General features: G+C 62.2%; 1 protein-coding gene across 1 annotated transcript; it reads right to left on the bottom strand.

Moving 5' to 3' along the window:
* On the bottom strand, positions 1–25,936 carry PHF8 (PHD finger protein 8). Its single transcript, XM_074931137.1, has 21 exons — positions 25,770–25,936; positions 23,849–23,934; positions 21,894–22,002; positions 19,696–19,856; positions 19,449–19,590; positions 18,365–18,548; positions 13,104–13,266; positions 12,888–12,975; positions 11,460–11,566; positions 10,189–10,280; positions 9,617–9,706; positions 7,882–8,052; positions 7,686–7,774; positions 7,024–7,175; positions 6,336–6,421; positions 5,529–5,644; positions 4,525–4,775; positions 4,331–4,426; positions 2,963–3,072; positions 880–1,256; positions 1–781 (listed from the first exon to the last, which is right to left on the bottom strand). The coding sequence occupies exons 1-21, from the start codon at positions 25,865–25,867 to the stop codon at positions 628–630; spliced, it is 2,922 nt and encodes a 973-aa protein (XP_074787238.1). The 5' UTR covers positions 25,868–25,936; the 3' UTR covers positions 1–627.
* Positions 25,937–26,476: the final 540 nt, after the last annotated feature.

The raw sequence follows: 26,476 nt of genomic DNA, 5'->3' as shown, positions 1-26,476 counted from the left end.
TTGGTTTTTTTCCTCCTTTTTTTTTTTTTTCTTATTTTTTTAATTATTCTAACAAATACAAAAGTGGGGGCGGGGCCGCGGCCTCCGGACACGCCTACAAATTAAAAAAAAAAAATAACAACCCGGGGGCAGCCAATGGGAAGCGGTCCCGCCCCCCCGGCCCCATCAATCAACCTGAAGACAAGTCGGGGAGGGGTTAAGAGAAAAAAAAAAAAAATCAAGAAATCCAGTGGGGAACCAATCAGAGAAAGCTCCGCCCCTTCTCCAACCCGGGAGGGGCGGGCCCGGCTCCTCCAATCGCCTCCTCCCTTCGCGTTGTCCAATGGGAGGGAAAGTCCCACCTCCTCCATCTCAGCGGCAGCCAATGGGAAGGCGCAAGGAAACGGTGGGCGGCGCTCCGCGTAGCGTGCAGGGCGTGGCTTTGCGCGCGGCCACACCCCCTCGCTTTTCCCTGCAGTGTACGCCGGGGTGGGCGTGGCGTTTAGCCCCTCCCACCCCGTTTAGATCGTGGGGCGTGTCCTTCACTGTAGCCACACCCCCTCCGCCTAACGATGAAGCGCGCGGGGGGGTGTGGCATAGCGCCGGCCACGCCCCCACCCCTTTGAGGGGCGGGGTTTGAGTTCCACCTCAGGCAGAGTAAAAGGGAAGGGGTGTGGTTCGGGGGGGCGGGGCCTGCGCTAGGCCACGCCCCCTCAGAGCAGCAGCTTCCCGTTGCGGTGGATCTTGAGGATGCGGCCCAGGCGCTGCTTGGCCGTCGCCAGCCCCTTTTTGGGGCGTTTTCCTGCAAAAACGGGAGTTTCCGTCAGCCCCCCCAAAACTTTTTCAAGATTTTAAGAGGCTGTAGAAACCAAGGGGGGGGGTCCCCAAAAATTCTCTCACCCTGGGTGGTGGCGCAGCCCGCGGCCGGGGGGCCCCGGCGCTGCGTGAGGAAGACTCCGGGGGCCATAGGGGTGGGCGCTCGGCCCGGCTGGGCCACCCCAAAAATCGGTGCCCCCCCCCCTAAAATCGGCGTCGTCGGCGTCGTCCCCCCCCCCTCCGGCGGCGCCACCGGGTCGAGCCGTGTATTCGTGATCGGCCAAACTCGGGGGGTACGGGGGGGCGTCGCTTTCGGGGGGGTCTGTCCCCCCGATGTTTAATTCGGTTTCGGGGTCCCCCTCCGGGTCGGGGTCTTCGTCGTCGTCGTCTTCCTCAGGGGAGGGGGGAGACGGGGGGCGGCGCTTGGCCGGGCCCTTCCGGCGCTGAAGCTTCCGGTGCTCCTGGGGGGGGGCACAAAAAAAAAAAAAAAAAAAAAAAAAAAAGGGGTTCAAGGGAACCCCAAAACAGGGCGATGAATCGCTGCCCCCCCCCCCCCCCCATTTGGCAGCGAGAGCCAAAGGTCCCGAGGGCAGAAGTGACCCCAAAAAGCTCGGAAATGAGCCCAAAATTCCTCCCCTGAACCCCCAAACCGCCCCCCAAAACTCCCCCTGCACCCCTAAACGCCCCCCAACTCCCCCCTGAACCCCTTAAAATGGTCCCGCACCCCACAATTCCCCACTGAAGGCCCTAAATGCCCCCCAACATCCCCCTGAACCCCCAAACCCCACCCAACCCCCCGAACCCCCTAAATGTCCCCCAAACTCCTGCCGAACCCCGAAATCCCACCCAAACCCACCCAGGCGCCCCCCAACACCCATGTGAACCCCCAAATCCCACCCAAAACCCCCCACGGCCCCCCAGCATCCCCCTGAACCCCCAAATCCAGCCCAGACACCCCCAAACCCCCTAAACGCCCTCCAACACCCCCCGAACCCCCAAATCCCACCCAAAACCCCTCCCTGAACCCTAAACCCCCCCCCAAACCCCAAAATCCCACCCAAAACACCCCGGAGCCCCCCAAAACCCCCCTGAACCCCCAAATCCCCCTCGAACCCCCCCAAACCCTCCCTGAACCCCCAAATCCCACCCAAAACCCCCCCAAACCCTCCCCGAACCCCCAAATCCCCCCCGGAGCCCCCCAAAACCCCCCTGAACCCCCAAATCCCACCCAAACCCCCCCCAAACCCTCCCCGAAACCCCAAATCCCCCCCGGAGCCCCCAAACCCCCCCTGAACCCCCAAATCCCACCCAAAACCCCCCCAAACCCTCCCCGAACCCCCAAATCCCCCCGTAGTCCCCCCAAACCCCCCTGAACCCCCAAATCCCACCCAAACCCCCCCCCAAACCCTTCCTGAACCCCCAAATCTCCCCCGTAGTCCCCCCAAAACCCCCCTGAACCCTCAAATCCCACCCAAATCCCCTCCAAACCCTCCCCGAACCCCTAAATCCCCCCTGGAGCCCCCCAAAACCCCCCTGAACCCCCAAATCCCACCCAAACCCTTCCTGAACCCCCAAATCCCCCCCGTAGTCCCCCAAAACCCCCCTGAACCCCAAATCCCATCCAAAACCCCCCAAACCCTCCCTGAACCCCCAAATCCCCCCCGGAGCCCCCCAAAACCCCCCTGAACCCCCAAATCCCACCAAACCCTTCCTGAACCCCCAAATCCCCCCCAGAGCCCCCCCAAAACCCCCCTGAACCCCTAAATCCCACCCAAACCCTTCCTGAACCCCCCAAATCCCCCCTGGAGCCCCCCCCAAAACCCCCCTGAACCCCCAATTCCCACCCAAACCCTTCCTGAACCCCCCAAATCCCCCCCCGGAGCCCCCCCAAAACCCCCCTGAACCCCCAAATCCCACCCAAACCCTTCCTGAACCCCCCAAATCCCCCCCCAGAGCCCCCCCAAAACCCCCTGAACCCCTAAATCCCACCCAAACCCTTCCTGAACCCCCCAAATCCCCCCCGGAGCCCCCCCAAAACCCCCTCCAGCTCCTTCCCTTCACCCCCCCCAACCTCCCTCCCTGAACCCCAAAACCCCAAATTGAAGGGGTTGGTTTTTTTTTTTTTTTTTTTTTGGGGGGGGGGGGGGGGTCCCCCCAAATCTCGAACCTGCTGGGCCAGTTTGGCGGCGGCGGCCGCCAGCCCCGTCTCCACGGAAGCCACGCGCGTCCCCTCCCGCACCGGGCGGCTCTGCCGGGGCAGCGTCGGGGTCACCCGCGCTGGGGGGGGGGGGGGGGACACCCCAAAAATATGAGGACACCCCAAAATTCAGAAAACTTCAACTCCCCCCAAATTTCCCTTCCTGGGGGCATTGGGGTATCCCCGAAGGTGTTTTGGGGGGGTAAAATTGAGGGTTGAACATACACCCCCCCCCCCCCCCCCCCGAAAATAAAAATCCTGAGTGCAGCCCCCCCCCCGTGAACCCCAAAATCCAACACAGGGCCCCCCCCCCCCCAAGGTTGAGGGGGGTCCCCCCCAAACTGCCCCAAATCCCTTCCAAAGACACCCGGGGACCCCCCAAAACGCTCCGGCCCCCCACCCAAAGAAACACCACACACCCCCCCCAAAAAAAGCACCTGGGGGGACCCCAAAATCCCCACAGCACCCCCAAATCCCCCCCCACACCCCCTGAGGCCCCCCAAAACCCTCCAGCTCCCCCCAGGGCCCCCCCAAAACCCTCCAGCCCCCCCTCACCCCCAAAAGATCCCCCCCAAATGTTCCTGGGGGACCCCAAAACCCCTCAGCACCCCCAAATCCCCCCCACACCCCCCCCAAAACCCTCCAGCCCCCCCCTCACCCCCAAAGGAGCCCCCCCAAAAGTTCCTGGGGGACCCCAAAACCCCTCAGCCCCCAAATTCGCCCCTACACCCCCTGAGGCCCCCCCAAAACCCTTCAGCCCCCCCCAAATCCCCCCCCTCACCCCCAAAAGAGCCCCCCCAAAAGCCCCTGGGGGACCCCAAATCCCCCACACACACCCCCCTGAGGCCCCCCCAAAACGCTCCGGCCCCCCCCCCCCCCCCCCCAAAAAGCCCCTGGGGGACCCCAAAATCCCCACAGCCCCCCCAAATCCCCCCCACACCCCCTGAGGCCCCCCCAAAACCCTCCAGCTCCCCCCAGGGCCCCCCCAAAACCCCTCAGCCCCCCCAAATCCCCCCCTCACCCCCAAAAGAGCCCCCCCAAAAGCCCCTGGGGAGACCCCAAAACCCCTCAGCACCCCCAAATCCCCCCACACCCCCCCAGGGCCCCCCCAAAACCCTCCAGCCCCCCCCTCACCCCCAAAGGAGCCCCCCCAAAAGTTCCTGGGGGACCCCAAAACCCCTCAGCACCCCCAAATCCCCCAAAAAACCCCCCCCGGGATCCCCAAAACCCATCCCCAACCTCCCCATAGCACCCCCTAAAAAAATTTAGGGACCCCCCCCCGAAAAAAAAATTAAAAAAGGGGGGGGGGGGGGGGGGAAGATGGGGGGCCCCCCCAACCTTTGGGGCTCCAGGGGGCGTCGTCGGTGACTTTCTTCTTTTTGGGGAGCGATTTCAGGGCGGGGTCGTCCTCGTCCGACTCCAGCGAGGGGTAAACTGGGAGGGGGGGGGGCAAGAAAAAAATATATGGGGGGGGTCCCAGAATATTGGGGGGCCCCCCCCCCCCAAAAAAAAAAAAAAAAAAAAAAAATTACTGTATTCGGCGTCTTTAAAACAAGCCCCCAAACTGTCCTGCTCGTCCAGGCTGGCCTCGTCCTCGCTATCCGTACTTCGGGGGGCCGGGGGGGGGCGTCGGGGCCCCCCCGAAATTCCTGCTGCTCGTTCAGGGGCTCCCGCAGCCCCCCCCAAAAAATTGGGGGGGCCCAAGGGGGTCCCCGCGGGGAGATTGGCCATGCACAACATGCCCTGGATGGCTTCGCGGGTGCTGGGGGAGGCGGGGGCCTCGCTAAAAAATAAATTTTTTATTTTTTAATTTTTTTTTTTTTTGGGGGGGGGGTTAATAAAAATTTGGGGGACCCCCACCCCCAAAAAAAAAAAAAAAAAAATTAAAAAAAAATTAGGGGAAAAATGAGGCGCTGAGGAAAGGGTTGGGGATGGGCCAAAAGGTGCCTCGACCCCCCCCCTGCTGAAAATGGGTGCCCCCCCCCCCCAAAAAAAAAAAAAAAAAGAGGGGTACCCCAAAATTCACAGCGACCCCCCGCCCAATTTGGGGACCCCAAAACACCTGGGGGACCCCAAAAAACCCCCATTAGTGCCCCCCCCCCCCCAGTCCCCCAAATACCCCAGGGACGCCCCCCCAACCCCTCCGGGTGCCCCCCCAAAAACCCCCCAAACCCCTTTGGGGCCCCCCCAAGCCCCCCCAGGACCCCCCCAAACCCCCCAAGGACCCCCCCAAACCCCCCAAGGACCCCCAAAAGCCTCCAAGTGCCCCCCCAAACCCCCCAAGTGCCCCCCCAAAAGCCTCCAAGTGCCCCCCCAAACCCCCCAGGACCCCCCCAAACCCCCCAAGGACCCCCCCAAACCCCTCTGGGGACCCCCAAAAGCCTCCAAGTGCCCCCCCCCAACCCCCCAGGGACCCCTCAAACTCCCCAGGGACCCCCCCAAACCCCTCTGGGCCCCCCCCAAACCCCCCAAGGACCCCCCAAGTGTCCCCCCAAACCCCCCGGGGCCCCCCCAAACCCCCCGGGGCCCCCCCCACCTGAGCTGGGGGTACTCGGAGCCCCCCACTTGCCGGCTGGCCTTCAGCAGGTCGAGGATGCCGGCGGCGCTGCCCCCCGCCCCCCCCTCCTCCTCCTCCTCCGTCGTGTAATCCTCCTGGGGGGGGCACGGGGGGGTGAACCCCCAAATCCGGCCCCCCACCCCCCAGGGACCCCAAAACCCCTCTGAGCCCCCCCAAGTCCCCCCAAACCCCCCCGAGTCCCCCCAAAACCCCTCTGAGCCCCCCCAAGTCCCCCCAAAACACTGAGACCCCCCCGAGTCTCCCCAAATCCCTCCGAGACCCCCCAAGTCCCCCCAAAACCCCCTGAGACCCCCCCAAGTCCCCCCAAACCCCTCTGAGACCCCCCAAAACCCCTCTGTGACCCCCAAGTCCCCCCAAGACCCCTCTGTGACCCCCCAAAACCCCTCTGAGCCCCCCCAAGTCCCCCCAAAACCCCTCTGTGACCCCCCAAAACCCCTCTGAGCCCCCCCCAAGTCCCCCCAAAACCCCTCTGTGACCCCCCAAAACCCCTCTGAGCCCCCCCCAAGTCCCCCAAAACCCCTCTGTGACCCCCCAAAACCCCTCTGTGACCCCCAAAACCCCCCCAAACCCCTCTGTGACCCCCCAAAACCCCTCTGAGCCCCCCAAGTTCCCCCCAAAACCCCTCTGTGACCCCCCAAAACCCCTCTGTGACCCCCCAGTCCCCCCAAAACCCCTCTGTGACCCCCCAAAACCCCTCTGAGCCCCCCAAATCCCCCCAAAAACCCTCTGTGACCCCCCAAAACCCCCCCCAGCCCCCCCCCGTACCTCGATATCGAAGTCGACCTCCCCCGGCTCCCGCACGCGGTTGGGGTCCGAGCAGGGTTTGGCGCGGGGGAGTTTTCGGGGGAGCCCTGGGGAAATTTGGGGGGGTCACCAAGGCGGGGGGGGGGGGGGGGCACCCCCCAGCACCCCAAGAGTGGGATTTGAGGGCAGGGAGGGGGCTTGGGGGGGGGGAAGAGGGGATTTGGGGGGGGTTAAGAGGGGATGGAGGGGGATTTGGGGGGCCCAGATTTTTGGGGGGGGTCCTAGATTTTTAGGGGGGGGTCCCAGATTTTTAGGGGGGGGGGGTCTGGAGCACATGGGGGGGGCATGTAGGGTACCCCCAGCCCCCCAAAAGTGGAATTGGGGTGGGGGGAGACATGGGAGGGGGGGATTAGAGGATGGGGGGGATTTGGGGGTGATGGGGGGGTCCCCGATTTTGGGGGGGTCCCCGATTTTTTGGGGGGGGTCCCCGATTTTTTTTTGGGGGGGGCAGGAGTATGTGGGGGGGTACATGGGGTAGCCCCAGCCCCCCGAAAGTGGGACTGGGGGGCGTTTAACACAGGATGAGTGGGGGTCCCTCGTTTTGGGGGGGTCCCTGGATTTGGGGGGGGTCAGGATTTGGGGGGGGGGTGTCACGATTTGGGGGGGGGGGGGGTGTCAGGATTTGGGGTTCGGGGGGGTCGCAGCTCACGGGGGAGGCGGCGGGGGCCGCGGCGGGGGGGGGTCTCGTCGATCTGCAGATCCTCCTCGGAGTCAAGGTCGAGGGGGGGGCTGGGGGGGGAGCAGGAGGGGGACGGGGGGGGGCGCGACCCCCAACGCCCCCCCGGGCAGCTCCGGCGGGATCTGGGGGGGCAGGGGGGGGGGCGGGGTGGTAAGTGGGGATCCCCCCCCCAACACTGCACCCCAAAATCCACCTAAAGAGCCCCCCCGGCACCCCAAAACTCCTCTGAGACCCCCCCCCCGAATCCCTCTGTGACCCCCCCAAAACTCCCCCAGCCCCCCAAACCACCCCATGACCCCCCCAAACCCCCCCTAAAACCCCTTTAGGACCCCCCCAGCCCCCCAAAAATCCCTCTGTGACCCCCCAACCCCCCCCCAGCCCCCCAAAACCCTTTAGGCCCCCCCCCGACCCCAAAATCCCTCTGTGACCCCCCCGCCAGCCCCCAAAACCACTCTAGAACCCCCCCCAGCCCCCCCAAAACATTTCTGGGACCCCCCCAGCCCCCCCAAAACCCCCTCTAGGACCCCCCCAGCCCCCTCAAACCCCTTTAGGACCCCCCCCAAAACCCCCCGTGACGCCCCCCCCCCCCCCCCCCCCCAAAATGTTTCTGGGACCCCCCCAAAGCTCCTCACCGAGCTCCGCCATTGGCCAGCAGAATTTGGGGGTCCCCCCCCTCCGAATCGGGGTCCGTCTCCTCAGGGCTGGAACTGGGGGGGTCAAGCTGGGCGGGGGGGGGACACAGACACACCCCAAAATTTATACGGGGGGGGGGTGTGGGGGGGGGATCCCCCATATCCAACCACCCCCCCCCCCCAAACTGCTCCTCACCTCTTCGTCCTCGTCGGGGGGGGCCGGGGGGGGTTTTGGGGTCCCCCCCTCGTCGGGGGGACGAGGGGCGGGGGGGGGCTTGCGGGGTCCCCCCTTCTTGAGGGGGGGGGGCACCCCCCGGGGGGGGCCGAAGGGGGACCCCGATTTCCCGGCACTTTGCTGGAACAGGTCCTGTGGGGGGGGGGGCGTCAACCAGTAACTCCCAGTAACTCCCAGTTACCCCCAAAACTCCTCAGCACCCCCCAGTGACCCCCTGAAATGCCCCCAGTGTCTCCCAGTAACTCCCAGTGCCTCCCAGTAACTCCCAGTAACCCCAAAACTCCAGAGCACCCCCCCCATGACCCCCTGAAATGCCCCCAGTGCCTCCCAGTAACTCCCAGTGCCTCCCAGTAACTCCCAGTAACCCCAAAACTCCTGAGCACCCCCCCCATGACCCCCTGAAATGCCCCCAGTGCCTCCCAGTAACTCCCAGTGTCTCCCAGTAACTCCCAGTGTCTCCCAGTAACTCCCAGTAACCCCAAAACTCCTGAGCACCCCCCCATGACACCCTGAAATGCCCCCAGTGTCTCCCAGTAACTCCCAGTGTCTCCCAGTAACTCCTGAGCACCCCCCCCATGACACCCTGAAATGCCCCCAGTGTCTCCCAGTGCCTCCCAGTAACTCCCAGTTACCCCAAAAACCTCCTCAGCACCCCCCCAGTGACCCCCTGGAATGCCCCCAGTGTCTCCCAGTGCCTCCCAGTAACTCCCAGTTACCCCAAAAACTTCTCAGCACCCCCCAGTGACCCCCTGAAATGCCTCCAGTGCCTCCCAGTGCCTCCCAGTAACTCCCAGTAACCCCAAAACCTCCTCAGCACCCCCCCAGTGACCCCCTGGAATGCCCCCAGTGTCTCCCAGTGCCTCCCAGTAACTCCTAGTTACCCCAAAAACTTCTCAGCACCCCCCAGTGACCCCCTGAAATGCCTCCAGTGCCTCCCAGTGCCTCCCAGTAACTCCCAGTAACCCCAAAACCTCCTCAGCACCCCCCCAGTGACCCCCTGGAATGCCCCCAGTGTCTCCCAGTGCCTCCCAGTAACTCCCAGTTACCCCAAAACCTCCTCAGCACCCCCCCAGTGACCCCCTGGAATGCCCCCAGTGTCGTCCAGTGCCTCCCAGTAACTCCCAGTTACCCCAAAAACTTCTCAGCACCCCCCCAGTGACCCCCTGAAATGCCTCCAGTGCCTCCCAGTGCCTCCCAGTAACTCCCAGTAACCCCAAAACCTCCTCAGCACCCCCCCAGTGACCCCCTGGAATGCCCCCAGTGTCTCCCAGTGCCTCCCAGTAACTCCCAGTTACCCCAAAAACTTCTCAGCGCCCCCCAGTGACCCCCTGAAATACCCCCAGTGTCGTCCAGTGCCTCCCAGTAACTCCCAGTTACCCCCAAAACCTCCTCGGCACCCCCCAGCGACCCCCTGAAATGGACCCAGTGCCCCCAGTACCCCCTCCCAGTGCCTCCAATCCCCCTCCCAGTCCCCCCCAGTCCCCTTCTTACCCCTCCCAGTCCCCCCTTTACCCCCCCTTAACCCCTCCCAGTGCCTCCCAGTCCCTCCTTTACCCCTCCCAGTCCCCCCTTTACCCCCCCAGTACCCCTCCCAGTGACTCCCAGTCCCCCTTTTACCCCCCCAGTACCCCTCCCAGTGCCTCCAGTGCCCTCTGAACCCCTCCCAGTGCCTCCCAGTGCCTCCCAGTAACCCCACCTCCACCAGCCGAATCTCCTTCGCCAGCTCCTTGATGAGCTGCCCGGGCCGGACGGTTTCGGGGATCTCGTGTTCGTGCTCCCCCAAAACCTAATTTTGGGGGGCAGGAGAGTGTTAAAAAAAATTGGGGACCCCCCCTTAGAGTGTCCCCCCCCAACCCAGCGCCCCCCCAAATGGCAGGGACCCCCCTAAAAATGAGGAGTCACCCCCAAAAACCTCCCCCCCCCCCCCCCCCCCCAAGTCTGGCTGAACCTGTCCATCAGTAGCCCCCCCCCAAATCCCCCCCACCCCCCCAAAATCACCCCACGGCCCCCCCCCCCCCCAATCCACAGGGGCTCCCCCAAATGTGGGGACCCCCCCCAAAATGAGAGGACACCCCCCCCCCCCAAAAAACCAGGAAGACTCCCCCCAAAACACCTTCCCCCCCCCCCCCCCCCCCGCATCGCCTAGATCACCCCAATTATCCCCCTATAACCCCCCCAAATCCCCCCCGGAGCCCCCCAAAATCCACAGGGGACCCCCCCCAGCCCCCCCAGCACCCCAAAAATCCCCCCCCCCCCCCAAAAAGTTACCTCCTTGCGGGTCCAAGCCCGGAACGCGGCCGTCAGCGCCTTGGCCCCATGGACCAAGTAGCCCGCGGGGTGTCGGCGGTTCTCCCGCAACCCTGAGGGGGGGGGACACCCCAAATTTTTTGGGGGGGACCCCCCAAAATTTTTAAGACACACCCCCCCCCCCCCCAAAAAAAAAGAACAGGACCCTCAGAGAAACACGGGGGGACCCCCAGAGGCACCTCAAAGCAGGTTTGATGCCCAGATCCCCCCAAGAATGAAGGGGGGGGCCCCCCAATTATTTTTTTTTTTTGGGGGGGGGACACCTCCCGAAATTACGATGGGACCCCCAGGGTCACCCCAAAATTAGGCGGGGGCTCTTCAAACCACCCCGCCCCCCCGATGGGGATGGGGGAGCCCCAAAACCAGGCTGAGACCCCCCCAAAGTATCCCCAAGGATGGGGGTGGGATCCCCCAAACCCCCCCCCCCCCCCCCCCCCCGCGGGACCCCCAAAACCCCCCGGGAACCCCAAAACCCCCCAAATTGGGATTAGGGACCCCCGGGACCCCCCCCCAGACCCCCAAAACCTCTCTGAGATGCCGTTGGGGACCTCTGCGACCCCCCAAAACGAGGCTGGGGACCCCCGAACCCCCCCAGAATGGGGCTGAGGACCCCCAAGTCCCCCCCAAAATGAGGCTGAGGACCCCTGGGACCCCCAAAACCCCTCTGAGATGCAGTTGTGGACCCCTAGGACCCCCCAAAATAAGGCTGAGGACCCCCGAACCCCCCTAGAACGGGGCTGAGGACCCCCAAACCCCCCAGAACGGGGCTGAGGACCCCCAAACCCCCCCAGAACGGGGCTGAGGACCCCCAAACCCCCCCCAAAATGAGGCTGAGGACCCCTGGGACCCCAAAACCCCTCTGAGATGCAGTTGTGGACCCCCGAACCCCCCCAGAATGGGGCTGAGGACCCCCAAGTCCTCCCCAAAACCCCTCTGAGATGCAGTTGTGGACCTCTGGGACCCCCCAAAACGAGGCTGGGGACCCCCGAACCCCCCCAGAATGGGGCTGAGGACCTCCAAACCCCCCCAAAATGAGGCTGAGGACCCCCAAACCCCCCCAAAATGAGGTCGAGAACCCCCAGGACCCCCAAAACCCCTCTGAGATGCACTTGTGGACCCCTAGGACCCCCCAAAACGAGGCTGAGGACCCCCAAACCCCCCCAGAATGAGGCTGAGGACCCCCCCCAAGCCTTTTCCCAGGGCCCCCCCAAATTTTAAGGGGGGGAACCCACCTCGGAAGGTGTCCAGGAGGTGCCTCCCCACGTACCAACAAACGGTCTCGAAATTGGGGAATTTGAAGAGGTCGGCGGTGCTGAGGCGCCTCTCGATCTCGTACGCTCTGGGGGGGGGGCAAAAAAAATATTTGGGGGGGGTGGGGGGTGCTTGGGGGGCACCCCAAAATCCATACATACCCCCAAGGTGCCCCACAGCTGCCCTCAATGCTCAACCCCGTCTTGGGAACCTGCAGTCGGTTCCCAGTGCTGGTGCCCCCCCCCCCCCCCCCCCAAAAAAAAAAAAAAAAAAAAAAAAAAAAAATCAAACACTGAAGCCCCCCCAAAACTACCCCAAAGTCCCCGAACCCCCAAAAATCCCCCCCCAGCCCCCCCACACTGCCCTAAAGCCCCCCAAAGCCTTCCAAACACCCCCAAAAGCCCTCTCAACCCCCCCAAAGACCCCCTAAACCAGACAAAAGCCCCCCAAAAGCCCCCCCAAACCCCCTAATACCCCCCAAAGCCCCCTAAACCCCCCCAGGTCCCCAAAAGCCCCCAAAGACCCCCCCCAATACCCCCCTAAAAGACCCCCTAAACCCCCCCAGACCCCCACTACCCCCCTCAAAACCCCCTAAAGCCCCACAACGACCCCCAAAAGCCCCCCCAAACCCCCCAAAGATCCCCAAAAGCCCTCTCCAACCCCCCCAAAGCCCCCCCAAACCCCCCCATAACCCCCAAAGGACCCCCAAAACCTTCCCAAGGACCCCCAAAACCCCCCCAAAGCTCCCCTAAACCCCCCCAAAGCCCCCCAATACCCCCCCAAAGCCCCCCAATACCCCCCAATACCCCCCCAAAAGACCCCTCAAACCCCCCCTAAAGCACCCAATACCCCCCCAACACCCCTCTCAAACCCCCCAAAGCCCCCCCAAACCCCCCCATAACCCCCAAAGGACCCCCAAAACCTTCCCAAGGACCCCCAATAACCCCCCAAAGCCCCCCTAAACCCCCCCAAAGCCCCCCAATACCCCCCAAAGCTCCCCTAAACCCCCCAAAGCTCCCCAATACCCCCCCAAAGCCCCCCAATACCCCCCCAAAGCCCCCCTAAACCCCCCCAAAGCCCCCCAATACCCCCCCAAAGCTCCCCTAAACCCCCAAAGCCCCCCAATACCCCCCCAAAGCCCCCCTAAACCCCCCCAAAGCCCCCCTAAACCCCCCCAAAGCTCCCCTAAACCCCCCAAAGCCCCCCAATACCCCCCCAAAGCCCCCCCAAAACCCCCCCAATACCCCCCCAATACCCCAACACCCCCCCCAAGGATCCCCCAATCCCCCCCCCGAAGACCCCCAAAAGCCCCCCCAATAACCCCCCAAAGACCACAAAGCCCCCCCAATACCCCCCCCCCAAAAAAAAAAAAAAAAAAAAAAAAAAAAAAAAATCTCCCCCCTCCCCACTTGAGCTGCATCTCGATGTTGAGGCTGTGCAAGAAGTTGCCCCCAAAAGCCAAACAGTCGACGGGGGTCAGCACGGCGTGGATCCAACCTACCGGACGGGGAGAAAACATTTATTTTTTTTAAAAAAAAAAAAAAAACAAACAAAAAACGGCGTTTTTGGGGTGTCTAACACCCCCCGCCCCCGAGAAAAAAAAAAAAAAATTAAAAATTATTTACCAGTAGGGATGAAGAGGGTCTGGCCTTGGCGCAGGGGACAGCGGTAGCAGCGGTCGACTTGGTCCCCGAAGAAAAGCTCGGCCTGGTTGCGGGAGCTGCTCCAGGCCTCGAATAAAGCCAAGTTGGCCGCCGTAGGCCGGGCCAGGTAGAAGATTTTTTCGCCCTGGAGGGGGGCAACCATGAGGGGGGGGGCACCCCGAGGTGAGGTGGCCACGGCAAGGAGGGGCAGCGGCCCCCGAAGTGGGCTGGGGACGGGGATGGAGGGGCCTGGAGGCATAGGGGAGGCTTAAACTCGGCCTAGAGAGGCACAGGGGAGGCTTAAACGGCCTAGAGAGGCACAGGGGAGGCTTAAACTCGGCCTAGAGAGGCACAAGGGAGGCTTAAACTCGGCCTAGAGAGGCACAGGGGAGGCTTAAACGGCCTAGAGAGGCACAGGGGAGGCTTAAACTCGGCCTAGAGAGGCACAGGGGAGGCTTAAACGGCCTAGAGAGGCACAGGGGAGGCTTAAACTCGGCCTAGAGAGGCACAAGGGAGGCTTAAACTCGGCCTAGAGAGGCACAAGGGAGGCTTAAACGGCCTAGAGAGGCACAGGGGAGGCTTAAACTCGGCCTAGAGAGGCACAAGGGAGGCTTAAACTCGGCCTAGAGAGGCACAGGGGAGGCTTAAACTCGGCCTAGAGAGGCACAGGGGAGGCTTAAACTCGGCCTAGAGAGGCACAGGGGAGGCTTAAACGGCCTAGAGAGGCACAGGGGAGGCTTAAACTCGGCCTAGAGAGGCACAAGGGAGGCTTAAACGGCCTAGAGAGGCACAAGGGAGGCTTAAACTCGGCCTAGAGAGGCACAGGGGAGGCTTAAACGGCCTAGAGAGGCACAGGGGAGGCTTAAACTCGGCCTAGAGAGGCACAAGGGAGGCTTAAACTCGGCCTAGAGAGGCACAAGGGAGGCTTAAACTCGGCCTAGAGAGGCACAAGGGAGGCTTAAACTCGGCCTAGAGAGGCACAGGGGAGGCTTAAACTCGGCCTAGAGAGGCACAAGGGAGGCTTAAACTCGGCCTAGAGAGGCACAAGGGAGGCTTAAACTCGGCCTAGAGAGGCACAAGGGAGGCTTAAACTCGGCCTAGAGAGGCACAGGGGAGGCTTAAACTCGGCCTAGAGAGGCACAAGGGAGGCTTAAACGGCCTAGAGAGGCACAAGGGAGGCTTAAACTCGGCCTAGAGAGGCACAAGGGAGGCTTAAACTCGGCCTAGACAGGCACAAGGGAGGCTTAAACTCGGCCTAGAGAGGCACAGGGGAGGCTTAAACTCGGCCTAGAGAGGCACAAGGGAGGCTTAAACTCGGCCTAGAGAGGCACAAGGGAGGCTTAAACTCGGCCTAGAGAGGCACAGGGGAGGCTTAAACTCGGCCTAGAGAGGCACAGGGGAGGCTTAAACTCGGCCTAGAGAGGCACAAGGGGAGGCTTAAACTCGGCCTAGAGAGGCACAAGGGGAGGCTTAAACTCGGCCTAGAGAGGCACAGGGGAGGCTTAAACTCGGCCTAGAGAGGCACAAGGGAGGCTTAAACTCGGCCTAGAGAGGCACAGGGGAGGCTTAAACTCGGCCTAGAGAGGCACAAGGGAGGCTTAAACTCGGCCTAGAGAGGCACAGGGGAGGCTTAAACTCGGCCTAGAGAGGCACAGGGGAGGCTTAAACTCGGCCTAGAGAGGCACAGGGGAGGCTTAAACTCGGCCTAGAGAGGCACAGGGGAGGCTTAAACTCGGCCTAGAGAGGCACAGGGGAGGCTTAAACGGCCTAGAGAGGCACAAGGGAGGCTTAAACTCGGCCTAGAGAGGCACAGGGGAGGCTTAAACTCGGCCTAGAGAGGCACAGGGGAGGCTTAAACTCGGCCTAGAGAGGCACAGGGGAGGCTTAAACTCGGCCTAGAGAGGCACAGGGGAGGCTTAAACTCGGCCTAGAGAGGCACAGGGGAGGCTTAAACTCGGCCTAGAGAGGCACAGGGGAGGCTTAAACTCGGCCTAGAGAGGCACAGGGGAGGCTTAAACTCGGCCTAGAGAGGCACAGGGGAGGCTTAAACTCGGCCTAGAGAGGCACAGGGGAGGCTTAAACTCGGCCTAGAGAGGCACAGGGGAGGCTTAAACTCGGCCTAGAGAGGCACAGGGGAGGCTTAAACGGCCTAGAGAGGCACAGGGGAGGCTTAAACTCGGCCTAGAGAGGCACAGGGGAGGCTTAAACTCGGCCTAGAGAGGCACAGGGGAGGCTTAAACTCGGCCTAGAGAGGCACAGGGGAGGCTTAAACTCGGCCTAGAGAGGCACAGGGGAGGCTTAAACTCGGCCTAGAGAGGCACAGGGGAGGCTTAAACTCGGCCTAGAGAGGCACAGGGGAGGCTTAAACTCGGCCTAGAGAGGCACAGGGGAGGCTTAAACTCGGCCTAGAGAGGCACAGGGGAGGCTTAAACTCGGCCTAGAGAGGCACAGGGGAGGCTTAAACTCGGCCTAGAGAGGCACAGGGGAGGCTTAAACTCGGCCTAGAGAGGCACAGGGGAGGCTTAAACTCGGCCTAGAGAGGCACAAGGGGAGGCTTAAACTCGGCCTAGAGAGGCACAAGGGGAGGCTTAAACTCGGCCTAGAGAGGCACAGGGGAGGCTTAAACTCGGCCTAGAGAGGCACAAGGGGAGGCTTAAACTCGGCCTAGAGAGGCACAGGGGAGGCTTAAACTCGGCCTAGAGAGGCACAAGGGAGGCTTAAACTCGGCCTAGAGAGGCACAGGGGAGGCTTAAACTCGGCCTAGAGAGGCACAGGGGAGGCTTAAACTCGGCCTAGAGAGGCACAGGGGAGGCTTAAACTCGGCCTAGAGAGGCACAGGGGAGGCTTAAACTCGGCCCAGAGAGGCACAGGGGAGGCTTAAACTCGGCCCAGAGAGGCACAGGGGAGGCTTAAACTCGGCCCAGAGAGGCACAGGGGAGGCTTAAACTCGGCCCAGAGAGGCACAGGGGAGGCTTAAACTCGGCCCAGAGAGGCACAGGGGAGGCTTAAACTCGGCCCAGAGAGGCACAGGGGAGGCTTAAACTCGGCCCAGAGAGGCACAGGGGAGGCTTAAACTCGGCCCAGAGAGGCACAGGGGAGGCTTAAACTCGGCCCAGAGAGGCACAGGGGAGGCTTAAACTCGGCCCAGAGAGGCACAGGGGAGGCTTAAACTCGGCCCAGAGAGGCACAGGGGAGGCTTAAACTCGGCCCAGAGAGGCACAGGGGAGGCTTAAACTCGGCCCAGAGAGGCACAGGGGAGGCTTAAACTCGGCCCAGAGAGGCACAGGGGAGGCTTAAACTCGGCCCAGAGAGGCACAGGGGAGGCTTAAACTCGGCCCAGAGAGGCACAGGGGAGGCTTAAACTCGGCCCAGAGAGGCACAGGGGAGGCTTAAACTCGGCCCAGAGAGGCACAGGGGAGGCTTAAACTCGGCCCAGAGAGGCACAGGGGAGGCTTAAACTCGGCCCAGAGAGGCACAGGGGAGGCTTAAACTCGGCCCAGAGAGGCACAGGGGAGGCTTAAACTCGGCCCAGAGAGGCACAGGGGAGGCTTAAACTCGGCCCAGAGAGGCACAGGGGAGGCTTAAACTCGGCCCAGAGAGGCACAGGGGAGGCTTAAACTCGGCCCAGAGAGGCACAGGGGAGGCTTAAACTCGGCCCAGAGAGGCACAGGGGAGGCTTAAACTCGGCCCAGAGAGGCACAGGGGAGGCTTAAACTCGGCCCAGAGAGGCACAGGGGAGGCTTAAACTCGGCCCAGAGAGGCACAAGGGAGGCTTAAACTCGGCCCAGAGAGGCACAAGGGAGGCTTAAACTCGGCCCAGAGAGGCACAGGGGAGGCTTAAACTCGGCCTAGAGAGGCACAGGGGAGGCTTAAACTCGGCCTAGAGAGGCACAGGGGAGGCTTAAACTCGGCCCAGAGAGGCACAGGGGAGGCTTAAACTCGGCCCAGAGAGGCACAAGGGAGGCTTAAACTCGGCCCAGAGAGGCACAAGGGAGGCTTAAACTCGGCCCAGAGAGGCACAAGGGAGGCTTAAACGGCCTAGAGAGGCACAGGGGAGGCTTAAACTCGGCCTAGAGAGGCACAGGGGAGGCTTAAACTCGGCCCAGAGAGGCACAGGGGAGGCTTAAACTCGGCCAGAGAGGCACAGGGGAGGCTTAAACTCGGCCCAGAGAGGCACAAGGGAGGCTTAAACTCGGCCCAGAGAGGCACAAGGGAGGCTTAAACTCGGCCTAGAGAGGCACAAGGGAGGCTTAAACGGCCTAGAGAGGCACAAGGGAGGCTTAAACTCGGCCTAGAGAGGCACAGGGGAGGCTTAAACTCGGCCTAGAGAGGCACAAGGGAGGCTTAAACTCGGCCTAGAGAGGCACAAGGGAGGCTTAAACTCGGCCTAGAGAGGCACAAGGGAGGCTTAAACCCGGCCTAGAGCGCACAAGGGCCGCCTTAAACCCGGCCGTACCCCCTCTAGCCCTCCAACAGCCCCCCCAAATCCCCCCTACCCACCTCACAGACCCCCACATCCCCCCTAAACCCCCCTCTCCCCCCATAGCCCCCCCCAAATCCCCCCTAAACCCCCCCATAGCCCCCCAAATCCCCCCATACCCCCTCCAACAACCCCCCAGCCCCCCCAAATCCCCCTCTAACCACCCAATTCCCCCCCATAGCCCCCCTAAACCGCCCCAAATCCCCTCTAGTCCCCCCATAGCCCCCCCAAATCCCCCCATACCCCCTCCAACCACCCCCCAGCCCCCCAAAATCCCCCTCTAACCACCCAATTCCCCCCAAATCCCCCCCATACCGCCTCTAACCACCCCCCAGCCCCCCCAAATCCCCCTCTAACCACCCAATTCCCCCCAAATCCCCCCCATACCGCCTCTAACCACCCCCCAGCCCCCCAAAATCCCCCTCTAACCACCCAATTCCCCCCAAATCCCCTCCATACCGCCTCTAACCACCCCCCAGCCCCCCAAAATCCCCCTCTAACCACCCAATTCCCCCCAAATCCCCCCCATACCGCCTCTAACCACCCCCCAGCCCCCCCAAATCCCCCTCTAACCACCCAATTCCCCCCAAATCCCCCCCATACCGCCTCTAACCACCCCCCAGCCCCCCAAAATCCCCCTCTAACCACCCAATTCCCCCCAAATCCCCCCCATACCGCCTCTAACCACCCCCCAGCCCCCCCAAATCCCCCTCTAACCACCCAATTCCCCCCTAAACCCCCCCCAAACCCCCCCCCCCCGTACCCTCAGGACGTGGTACCAGACGGAGGTCCCCCCAAAATCGATGTGGAAGTCGGTGTAGCTGTCGCGGGCCCCCATCAGACAATATTTCTGCACGCTGGGGCGTTCGCACGACTCCCCCGGCCACAGATTTTCCACCCACGAGAGTTTCCGGACGATCCGTGGGGTCTCCACAAGGTTTGAAAGGCTGGGGGGGGGGGGACATGGTTATTGGAGTGAGGGACCCCCCCAAAAAGAGAAGGGGGACCCCCCCCCCCCCAAAAAGAGAGAGGGGAACACCCCAGGTTTAGGGGAGAAAAGGGGAGAGGGAAGTGGGGATGGAGGATTGGGGGGGGGGGGGGGGAAGAGCCCCAAAAATTTGGGGGTTACTGGGGATTGGGGGGAGCAGGAATGGGGGGGGACACAGATTTGGGGGGTCCCTGGGGATTGGGGGGAGGAAACACGGATTTGGGGGGTCCCTGGGGATTGGGGGGAGCAGAAATGGGGTGGGGGGGGGAAACATGATAGATTTCTAGGGGTCTGAAGGCTATTCCAGGGGTTACTGGGACATACGGGGATGTACTGGGCCATACTGGGAGGGTCTGGGGGGGGACAAAGGACCCCCTGCGGGGCTTGTCACTGGTCTGGGGGGGTCAGAAACATCCCACAGTGGGGCCTGGGGACGCTCTAGGGGGTCCCGGGGACACTTGGGGGGGTCCCAGAGACACACTGGGCTGTACTGGTCTATACTGGGCCATACTGGGAGGGTCTGGGGGGGACAAAGGACCCCCTGCGGGGCTTGTCACTGGTCTGGGGGGGTCAGAAACATCCCACAGTGGGGCCTGGGGACGCTCTAGGGGGTCCCGGGGACGCTTGGGAGGGTCCCAGAGACATACTGGGCTGTACTGGGCCATACTGGGAGGGTCTGGGGGGGACAAAGGACCCCCTGCAGGGCTTGTCACTGGTCTGGGGGGGTCAGAAACATCCCACAGTGGGGCCTGGGGACGCTCTAGGGGGTCCCGGAGACACTTGGGAGGAGGGGTGTGTGTGTCCTAGAGACATACTGGTCTATACTGGTCCATACTGGTCCATACTGGGAGCCACCCACCGCGTATCAGAGAACTCCAAGCTGATGACGTTGAGCACCCGGTCGCGTCGGGCCCCCCCTAAATAAGCCACGAAGTCCCCCAGGCGCATCCTGCAGTCGGCCTGACGCCCCACGTCGATGACGTCGATCACCTTCTCCGCCCCTATAGATCAAAATCCCCTATAGAAAAAACCCCCCCGGGAAACCGCCGCCCCCCCCCCCCAAAAAAAAAAAAAACAAAAACCACCGAACCCCAAAAAAAACTCACCCACGTAATGTTCCACGTCCCGCGGGGTGAAGGTCGGGGGGGGCAACGTCATCCCCAACCCTTCTTTCCGCGCCACCAAAATGGGGACGCTGAAGGTTTTTTCTTCCAAATATTCCACCGTCAGCTGAGCCCCGCTGGGCCGCAGCAGCACCTCGTCGGCACTGGGGGGGTATAGAGGCACCTATAGAGACCCTATAGATCCCCCCTGACCCGCCGCGGGGGGGGCTGGAGAGGAGCTGAAAGGGTTTGGGGGTCGGGGGGGGGGGGGGGGTATGGTGTTTGGCGGGGGGAGTGCTGTGGGGTTGATGGGGAGGGGAAGAGAGGGAAGGGGGAAAGGGGGTGAGGCGGCGCCTATAGATTCTATAAGGGGTTTGGGGGGGGGGGGGTTCTATAGTGCTTTGATATATTGTGTGACGTTTCTAAGGGCTGTGAAATGTTTGTAATAGTTCTATAGGGGAATTTGGGGGGTGAGGGAGCTCCTATGGGTCCTAAGAGGGGTTTAAAAGACTCTAAGGGGGGCCAAAGGGGGATGCGGCCCCTATAGATCCTATAAGGGGTTTGGGGGGGGGTTCTATAGTGCTTTGATGTGTTGTGGGAAGTTTGTAAGGGCTGTGAAATGTTTGTAATAGTTCTATAGGGGAATCTGGGGGGTGAGGGAGCTCCTACGGGTCCTGAAAAGGGTTTAGAAGACTCTAAGGGGGGCCAAAGGGGATGCAGCCCCTATAGATTCTATAAGGGGTTTGTAAAAGCTCAATAGTGTCTCAATATACTGTAAAAGAATGTGTAAATGATGTAAAAAAATGTAGACTGCTTCTATAGGGGAATCTGGGGGGTGAGGGAGCTCCTACAGGTCCTAAGAGGGGTTTAAAAGACTCTAAGGGGGGCCAAAGGGGGATGCGGCCCCTATAGATCCTATAAGGGGTTTGGGGGGGGTTCTGTAGTGCTTTGATGTATTATGGGACGTTTTTAAGGGCTGTAAAATATTTGTGATAGTTCTATAGGGGAATCTGGGGGGTGAGGGAGCTCCTACGGGTCCTAAAAAGGGCTTAGAAGAGTCTAAGGGGGGCCAAAGGGGGATGCGGCCCCTATAGATTCTATAAGGGGCTTGTAGAAGTTTTATAGTGTCTCAATATACTGTAAAAAATTGTGTAAATGATGTTAAAAAAAGTGGACTGCTTCTATAGGGGAATCTGGGGGGTGAGGGAGCTCCTACAGGTCCTAAGAGGGGTTTAAAAGACTCTAAGGGGGCCCAAAGGAGGATGCAGCCCCTATAGATTCTATAAGGGGTTGGGGGGGGTTCTATAGTGCTTTGATGCATTGTGGGACGTTTTTAAGAACTGTGAAATATTTGTAATAGTTCTATAGGGGAATCTGGGGGGTGAGGGAGCTCCTACGGGTCCTGAAAAGGGTTTAGAAGACTCTAAGGAGGGCTAAAGGGGGATGCGGCCCCTATAGATTCTATAAGGGGTTTGTAAAAGCTCAATAGTGTCTCAATATACTGTAAAAGAATGTGTAAATGATGTAAAAAAATGTGGACTGCTTCTATAGGGGAATCTGGGGGGTGAGGGAGCTCCTACGGGTCCTAAAAAGGGTTTAAAAGACTCTAAGGGGGGCCAAAGGGGGATGCAGCCCCTATAGATTCTATAAGGGGTTTGTAAAAGCTCAATAGTGTCTCAATATACTGTAAAAGAATGTGTAAATGATGTAAAAAAATGTGGAAGGTTTCTATAGGGGAATCTGGGGGGTGAGGGAGCTCCTACGGGTCCTAAAAGGGGTTTAAAGCCCCCCTATACCCCCCCCCCGTGGCTCCTATAGAGGAACCTATAGAGACGCAGCCCCTATAGAAACCAGGCAGCCCCTATACGGTCCCGAAGGGGACGGGGAGCCCCTTTAGCCCCCCCAAGAACCCCCCCCAGCCCCGATAGAGCCCCTATAAACCCTACAGCACCTATAGAGACTCTATAGACGCCCTATAGACCCTATACAGACCCTACAGACCCTATAGAGATCCTATAGACACCCTACAGACGCTATAGGGAGGGTAGCAGGTGCCCCCACACCCTCCCCAACCCCCATAAACGCTTCTCAAAGCTCCCCCCCGCCCCCCCCCCCGAGGGCTCCTATAGGTCCCCGTTTCTATAGGGGGTGCCCCCCTCCTTTTTTTTTTTTTTTTTCTATAGGTGCCCGCCCGGTCTCACCTGGGGAAGGTGCGACCCCGCAGCTCCCGCACGAACTGGGCGCTGCCGGTGCGGACGGGGCGGCCCGGTTCCACCTCCGGAGGTTTCGGGGGGCCCCGGCGACGTTTCACTGAGGGGGGGGGGGGCGAAAAAAAAAATGGGGGACACACACACACCCCCCCACAAGGCACATATAGATCCATACGGCCCCGGGGAGCGTATAGGCTGGGGGGTAAAGAGGGGCTGGGGGAGACGCGCCCGGGCGCGGGCCTGTAGGATCTCATATAGGCGAGGCCTGCAGGGAGGGGGACGGGGGGGACGGGGGGGGGGTTTAGTCTCGGTTCTATATGGTCCCGGGTTTAAATCTATAGGGTCCTAGGGCTATAGATGGCCACCTAAGGTTTGGAGTAATAGAAGTAAGCTTGGTTCTACATAGGCCCGGTTCTATAGGGCCCTGGATGGGGGTAAAAACACCTGCCCCTACCTGCATCACCAGGCCTTATAGAGCTATAGAGGACCTATAGGGCCCAACAAGGCCCAGCCTAATTCCATAGGGCCCGACAAGGCCCAGCCTAATTCCATAGGGCCCGACAAGGCCCAAATCTGAGTCTACAGAGCACTACAAGGCCCAGGCCTGGTCCTACAGACCCAGACCTGATCCTATACGGTCCTATAAAACCCAGATCTGATTCTATAGGGGCCTATAAAGCCCAGGCCTGATCCTATAGACCCAGGCCCGTTCCTATAGAGCCAGACCTGACCCTATAGGGTCCTACAAGGCCCAGGCCCGGTCCTAAAGAGCCAGACTGGACCCTATAAGGCCCTACAAGGCCCAGGCGCAGTCCTAAACAGATCTATAAGGCCCAAGCCAGACCCTATAGAGCCTTACAAGGCCCAGACCTAACTCTATACAGCTCCATAAAGCCGAGACCAGATTCTATAGGTCCAAGCCTGGTCCTATAGGCCCCGCCCTGCCCCTGCAGGGCTCCGTAACGCCCAGGCCCGGCCCTATAGGCCCCGCCCTGCCCCTGCGGGGCTCCGTAACGCCCAGGCCCGGCCCTATAGGCGCCGCCCCGCCCCTGCCGGGCTCCGTAACGCCCAGGCCCGGCCCTATAGGCCCCGCCCTGCCCCTGCCGGGCTCCGTAACGCCCAGGCCCGGCCCTATAGGCCCCGCCCCGCCCCTGCCGGGCTCCGTAACGCCCAGGCCCGGCCCTATAGGCCCCGCCCCGCCCCTGCGGGGCTCCGTAACGCCCAGGCCCGGCCCTATAGGCCCCGCCCCGCCCCTGCGGGGCTCCGTAACGCCCAGGCCCGGCCCTATAGGCCCCGCCCCGCCCCTGCCGGGCTCCGTAACGCCCAGGCCCGGCCCTATAGGCCCCGCCCCGCCCCTGCGGGGCTCCGTAACGCCCAGGCCCGGCCCTATAGGCCCCGCCCCGCCCCTGCGGGGCTCCGTAACGCCCAGGCCCGGCCCTATAGGCCCCGCCCCGCCCCTGCCGGGCTCCGTAACGCCCAGGCCCGGCCCTATAGGCCCCGCCCCGCCCCTGCCGGGCTCCGTAACGCCCAGGCCCGGCCCTATAGGCCCCGCCCCGCCCCTGCGGGGCTCCGTAACGCCCAGGCCCGGCCCTATAGGCCCCGCCCCGCCCCTGCCGGGCTCCGTAACGCCCAGGCCCGGCCCTATAGGCCCCGCCCCGCCCCTGCGGGGCTCCGTAACGCCCAGGCCCGGCCCTATAGGCCCCGCCCCGCCCCTGCCGGGCTCCGTAACGCCCAGGCCCGGCCCTATAGGCCCCGCCCCGCCCCTGCCGGGCTCCGTAACGCCCAGGCCCGGCCCTATAGGCCCCGCCCCGCCCCTGCGGGGCTCCGTAACGCCCAGGCCCGGTCCTATAGGCCCCGCCCCGCCCCTGTGGGGCTCCGTAACGCCCAGGCCCGGCCCTATAGGCCCCGCCCCGCCCCTGTGGGGCTCCGTAACGCCCAGGACTCACTGACGGAGGGCCCGCGCCGGGGGGCGCACTGGGGACAGTGGTACAGGTCGATCTCGGCCGCCGCCTCCTCCTCCACCCCCACGCAGCTGCGGGCACCAGTAACTCCCAGTAACCACCAGTAATGCCCGCACGCCACACCAGTAACTCCCAGTAGCCCCCCGTAACTCCCAGTAACCCCACCACCACACCAGTAACTCCCAGTAACCACCAATAATCCCCATTAACATCCCCACGTCATACTAGTAACTCCCAGTAGCCACCAGTACCCTCCCAGTAACCCCCGCACTACCCACCAGTAACCATCAGTACTCCCCATTAACACCCACACTCCACACTAGTAACTCCCAGTATCCACCAGTACCCTCCCAGTAACCCCCCCGTTACACCAGTAACTCCCAGTAACCACCAGTACCCTCTCAATAACCCCCCCACACCACACCAGTAACTCCCAGTAACCACCAGAACCCTCCCAGTAACCCCGCCACGCTACACGAGTAACTCCCAGTAACAACCAGTACCGCCGCACCAAACCGGTAACCACCGGTAACCCCCAGTAACTCCCAGTAACCCTCAGTACACCCCCCACACCACACCAGCAACTCCCAACAACCACCAGTAACCCCATACATCACACCAGTAACTCCCAGTAACCACCAGTAATCCCCAGTTCCCCCTCCACACCATACCAGTAACTCCCAGTAACCCTCAGTACCCTCCCAGTACCTGCCAGTAATCCCCAGTACCCCCCATACACCCCAAGCCCAGAGGTCCCCATACATCTCCCATTGTCTCCCAGTTTGCCCAGTACCCTCCCAGTAACTCCAGACCCCCAAGGACAGCTGCCCCTAAGTGCCTCCCAGTTATTCCCAGTGACCCCCCCACAGGCCCTCCCAGTGCTCCCCAGTAGCCCTCCCAGTGCCCCCTCCCCACCCCAGCCCCTCCCAGCGCCCCCCAGACTCCTCCCAGTCCTTCCCAGTGCCCCCCAGACTCCTCCCAGTGCCCCCCAGACTCCTCCCAGTGCCCCCCAGACTCCTCCCAGTAGCCCTCCAGTGGCCCCCAGACTCCTCCCAGTAGCCCTCCCAGTGCCCCTCCTCACCGCCAGTCCTTCCCAGTTGCTCCCCAGTCTCGCCCAGTGCCTCCCAGTGTCCTCCAAACCCCTCCCAGTGACCCTCCAGTGCCCCCAGACTCCTCCCAGTTTCTCCCAGTGTCCCCCAAACTCCTCCCACTGCCCCCCCTCACCCCCAGTCCTTCCCAGTTGCTCCCCAGCCTCTCCCAGTACCCCCCAGACTCCTCCCAGGAGCCCTCCAGTGCCCCCTCCTCAGCCTCAGTCCTTCCCAGTGCCTCCCAGTCTCCCCCAAACCCCTTCCAGTCCCTCCCAGTACCCCCCAGGAGCCATCCCCGTGCCCCCTCCTCACCCCCAGTTCTTCCCAGTTGCTCCCCAGCCTCTCCCAGTCTGCCCCAATGCCCTCCCAGTAGGCCCCCAGACTCCTCCCAATGCCTCCTCCTCACCCCCAGTCCTTCCCAGTTGCTCCCCAGCCTCTCCCAGTAGCCCTCCAGTGCTCCCTCCTCACCCTCAGTCCTTCCCAGTGCCTCCCAGTGTCCCCCCAAACCCCTCCCAGTGCCTCCCAGTGCCCCCCAAACCCCCTCCCAGTCCCTCCCAGTGCCTCCCAGTGCCCTCCCAACCCCCTCCCAGTCCCTCCCAGTGCCCCCCAAACCCCTCCCAGTGCCCCCCAAACCCCTCCCAGTGCCCCCCAAACCCCTCCCAGTGCCTCCCAGTGCCCCCCAAACCCCTCCCAGTGCCCCCCAAACCCCTCCCAGTGCCCCCCAAACCCCTCCCAGTGCCCCCCAAACCCCTCCCAGTGCCTCCCAGTGCCCCCCAAACCCCCTCCCAGTCCCTCCCAGTGCCTCCCAGTGCCCCCACCTGCCGTGAAACCAGTCCTGGCAGCCGTCGCACTCGATCATGAAGCGGGTGACGTCGTAGGGCAGCCGGCACAGGCAGTAAACGGGCACCGAGGCCATGGCCCCCCCCCTGCCCCTATAGACCCCCCCCGTGCCCCTATAGACCCCCCCAGCCCCGTCCCCCAGCCCAGGACATCCGCCCCGCTGCCCTATAGATCCCTACGCCCCCCCTTTCCCCTTTAAAACCCCCTTTTTTGGGTTTTTTTGGGTTTTTTCTGTAGGTTTTCCCCTATAGGCCAAACCCCACCCCCCCTATACGTTCCCTACCCCGGGGCAAGCGGCTGAGTCTTTCTATAGGGGCTTAACAGCCACAAACAGCCCCCCCCCCCAATCTATAGGGCCCTGGGACACCCCCAGAAGGGCCTATAGGGTCTCTCCAGCTCTATAGGGCCTTGGAATACCCTCCCAAAAAAATCTATAGGGCCCTGGGACACCCCAAAAAGGGCCTATAAGGTCTCCCCAGCTCTATAGGGCCTTGGAATACCCTCCCAAAAAAATCTATAGGGCCCTGGGACACCCCAAAAAGGGCCTATAAGGTCTCCCCAACTCTATAGGGCCCTGGGACACCCCAAAAAACGCCTATAGGGTCTCCCCAGCTCTATAGGGCCTTGGAATACCCTCCCAAAAAAATCTATAGGGCCCTGGGACACCCCAAAAAGGGCCTATAAG

This window comes from Athene noctua, chromosome 39 (assembly GCF_965140245.1).
Source record: "Athene noctua chromosome 39, bAthNoc1.hap1.1, whole genome shotgun sequence".
Classification (NCBI taxonomy): domain Eukaryota; kingdom Metazoa; phylum Chordata; class Aves; order Strigiformes; family Strigidae; genus Athene; species Athene noctua.
The sequence above is the reverse complement of the archived record's forward strand: the minus strand, read 5'-3'. Positions and strand labels throughout refer to the sequence as shown.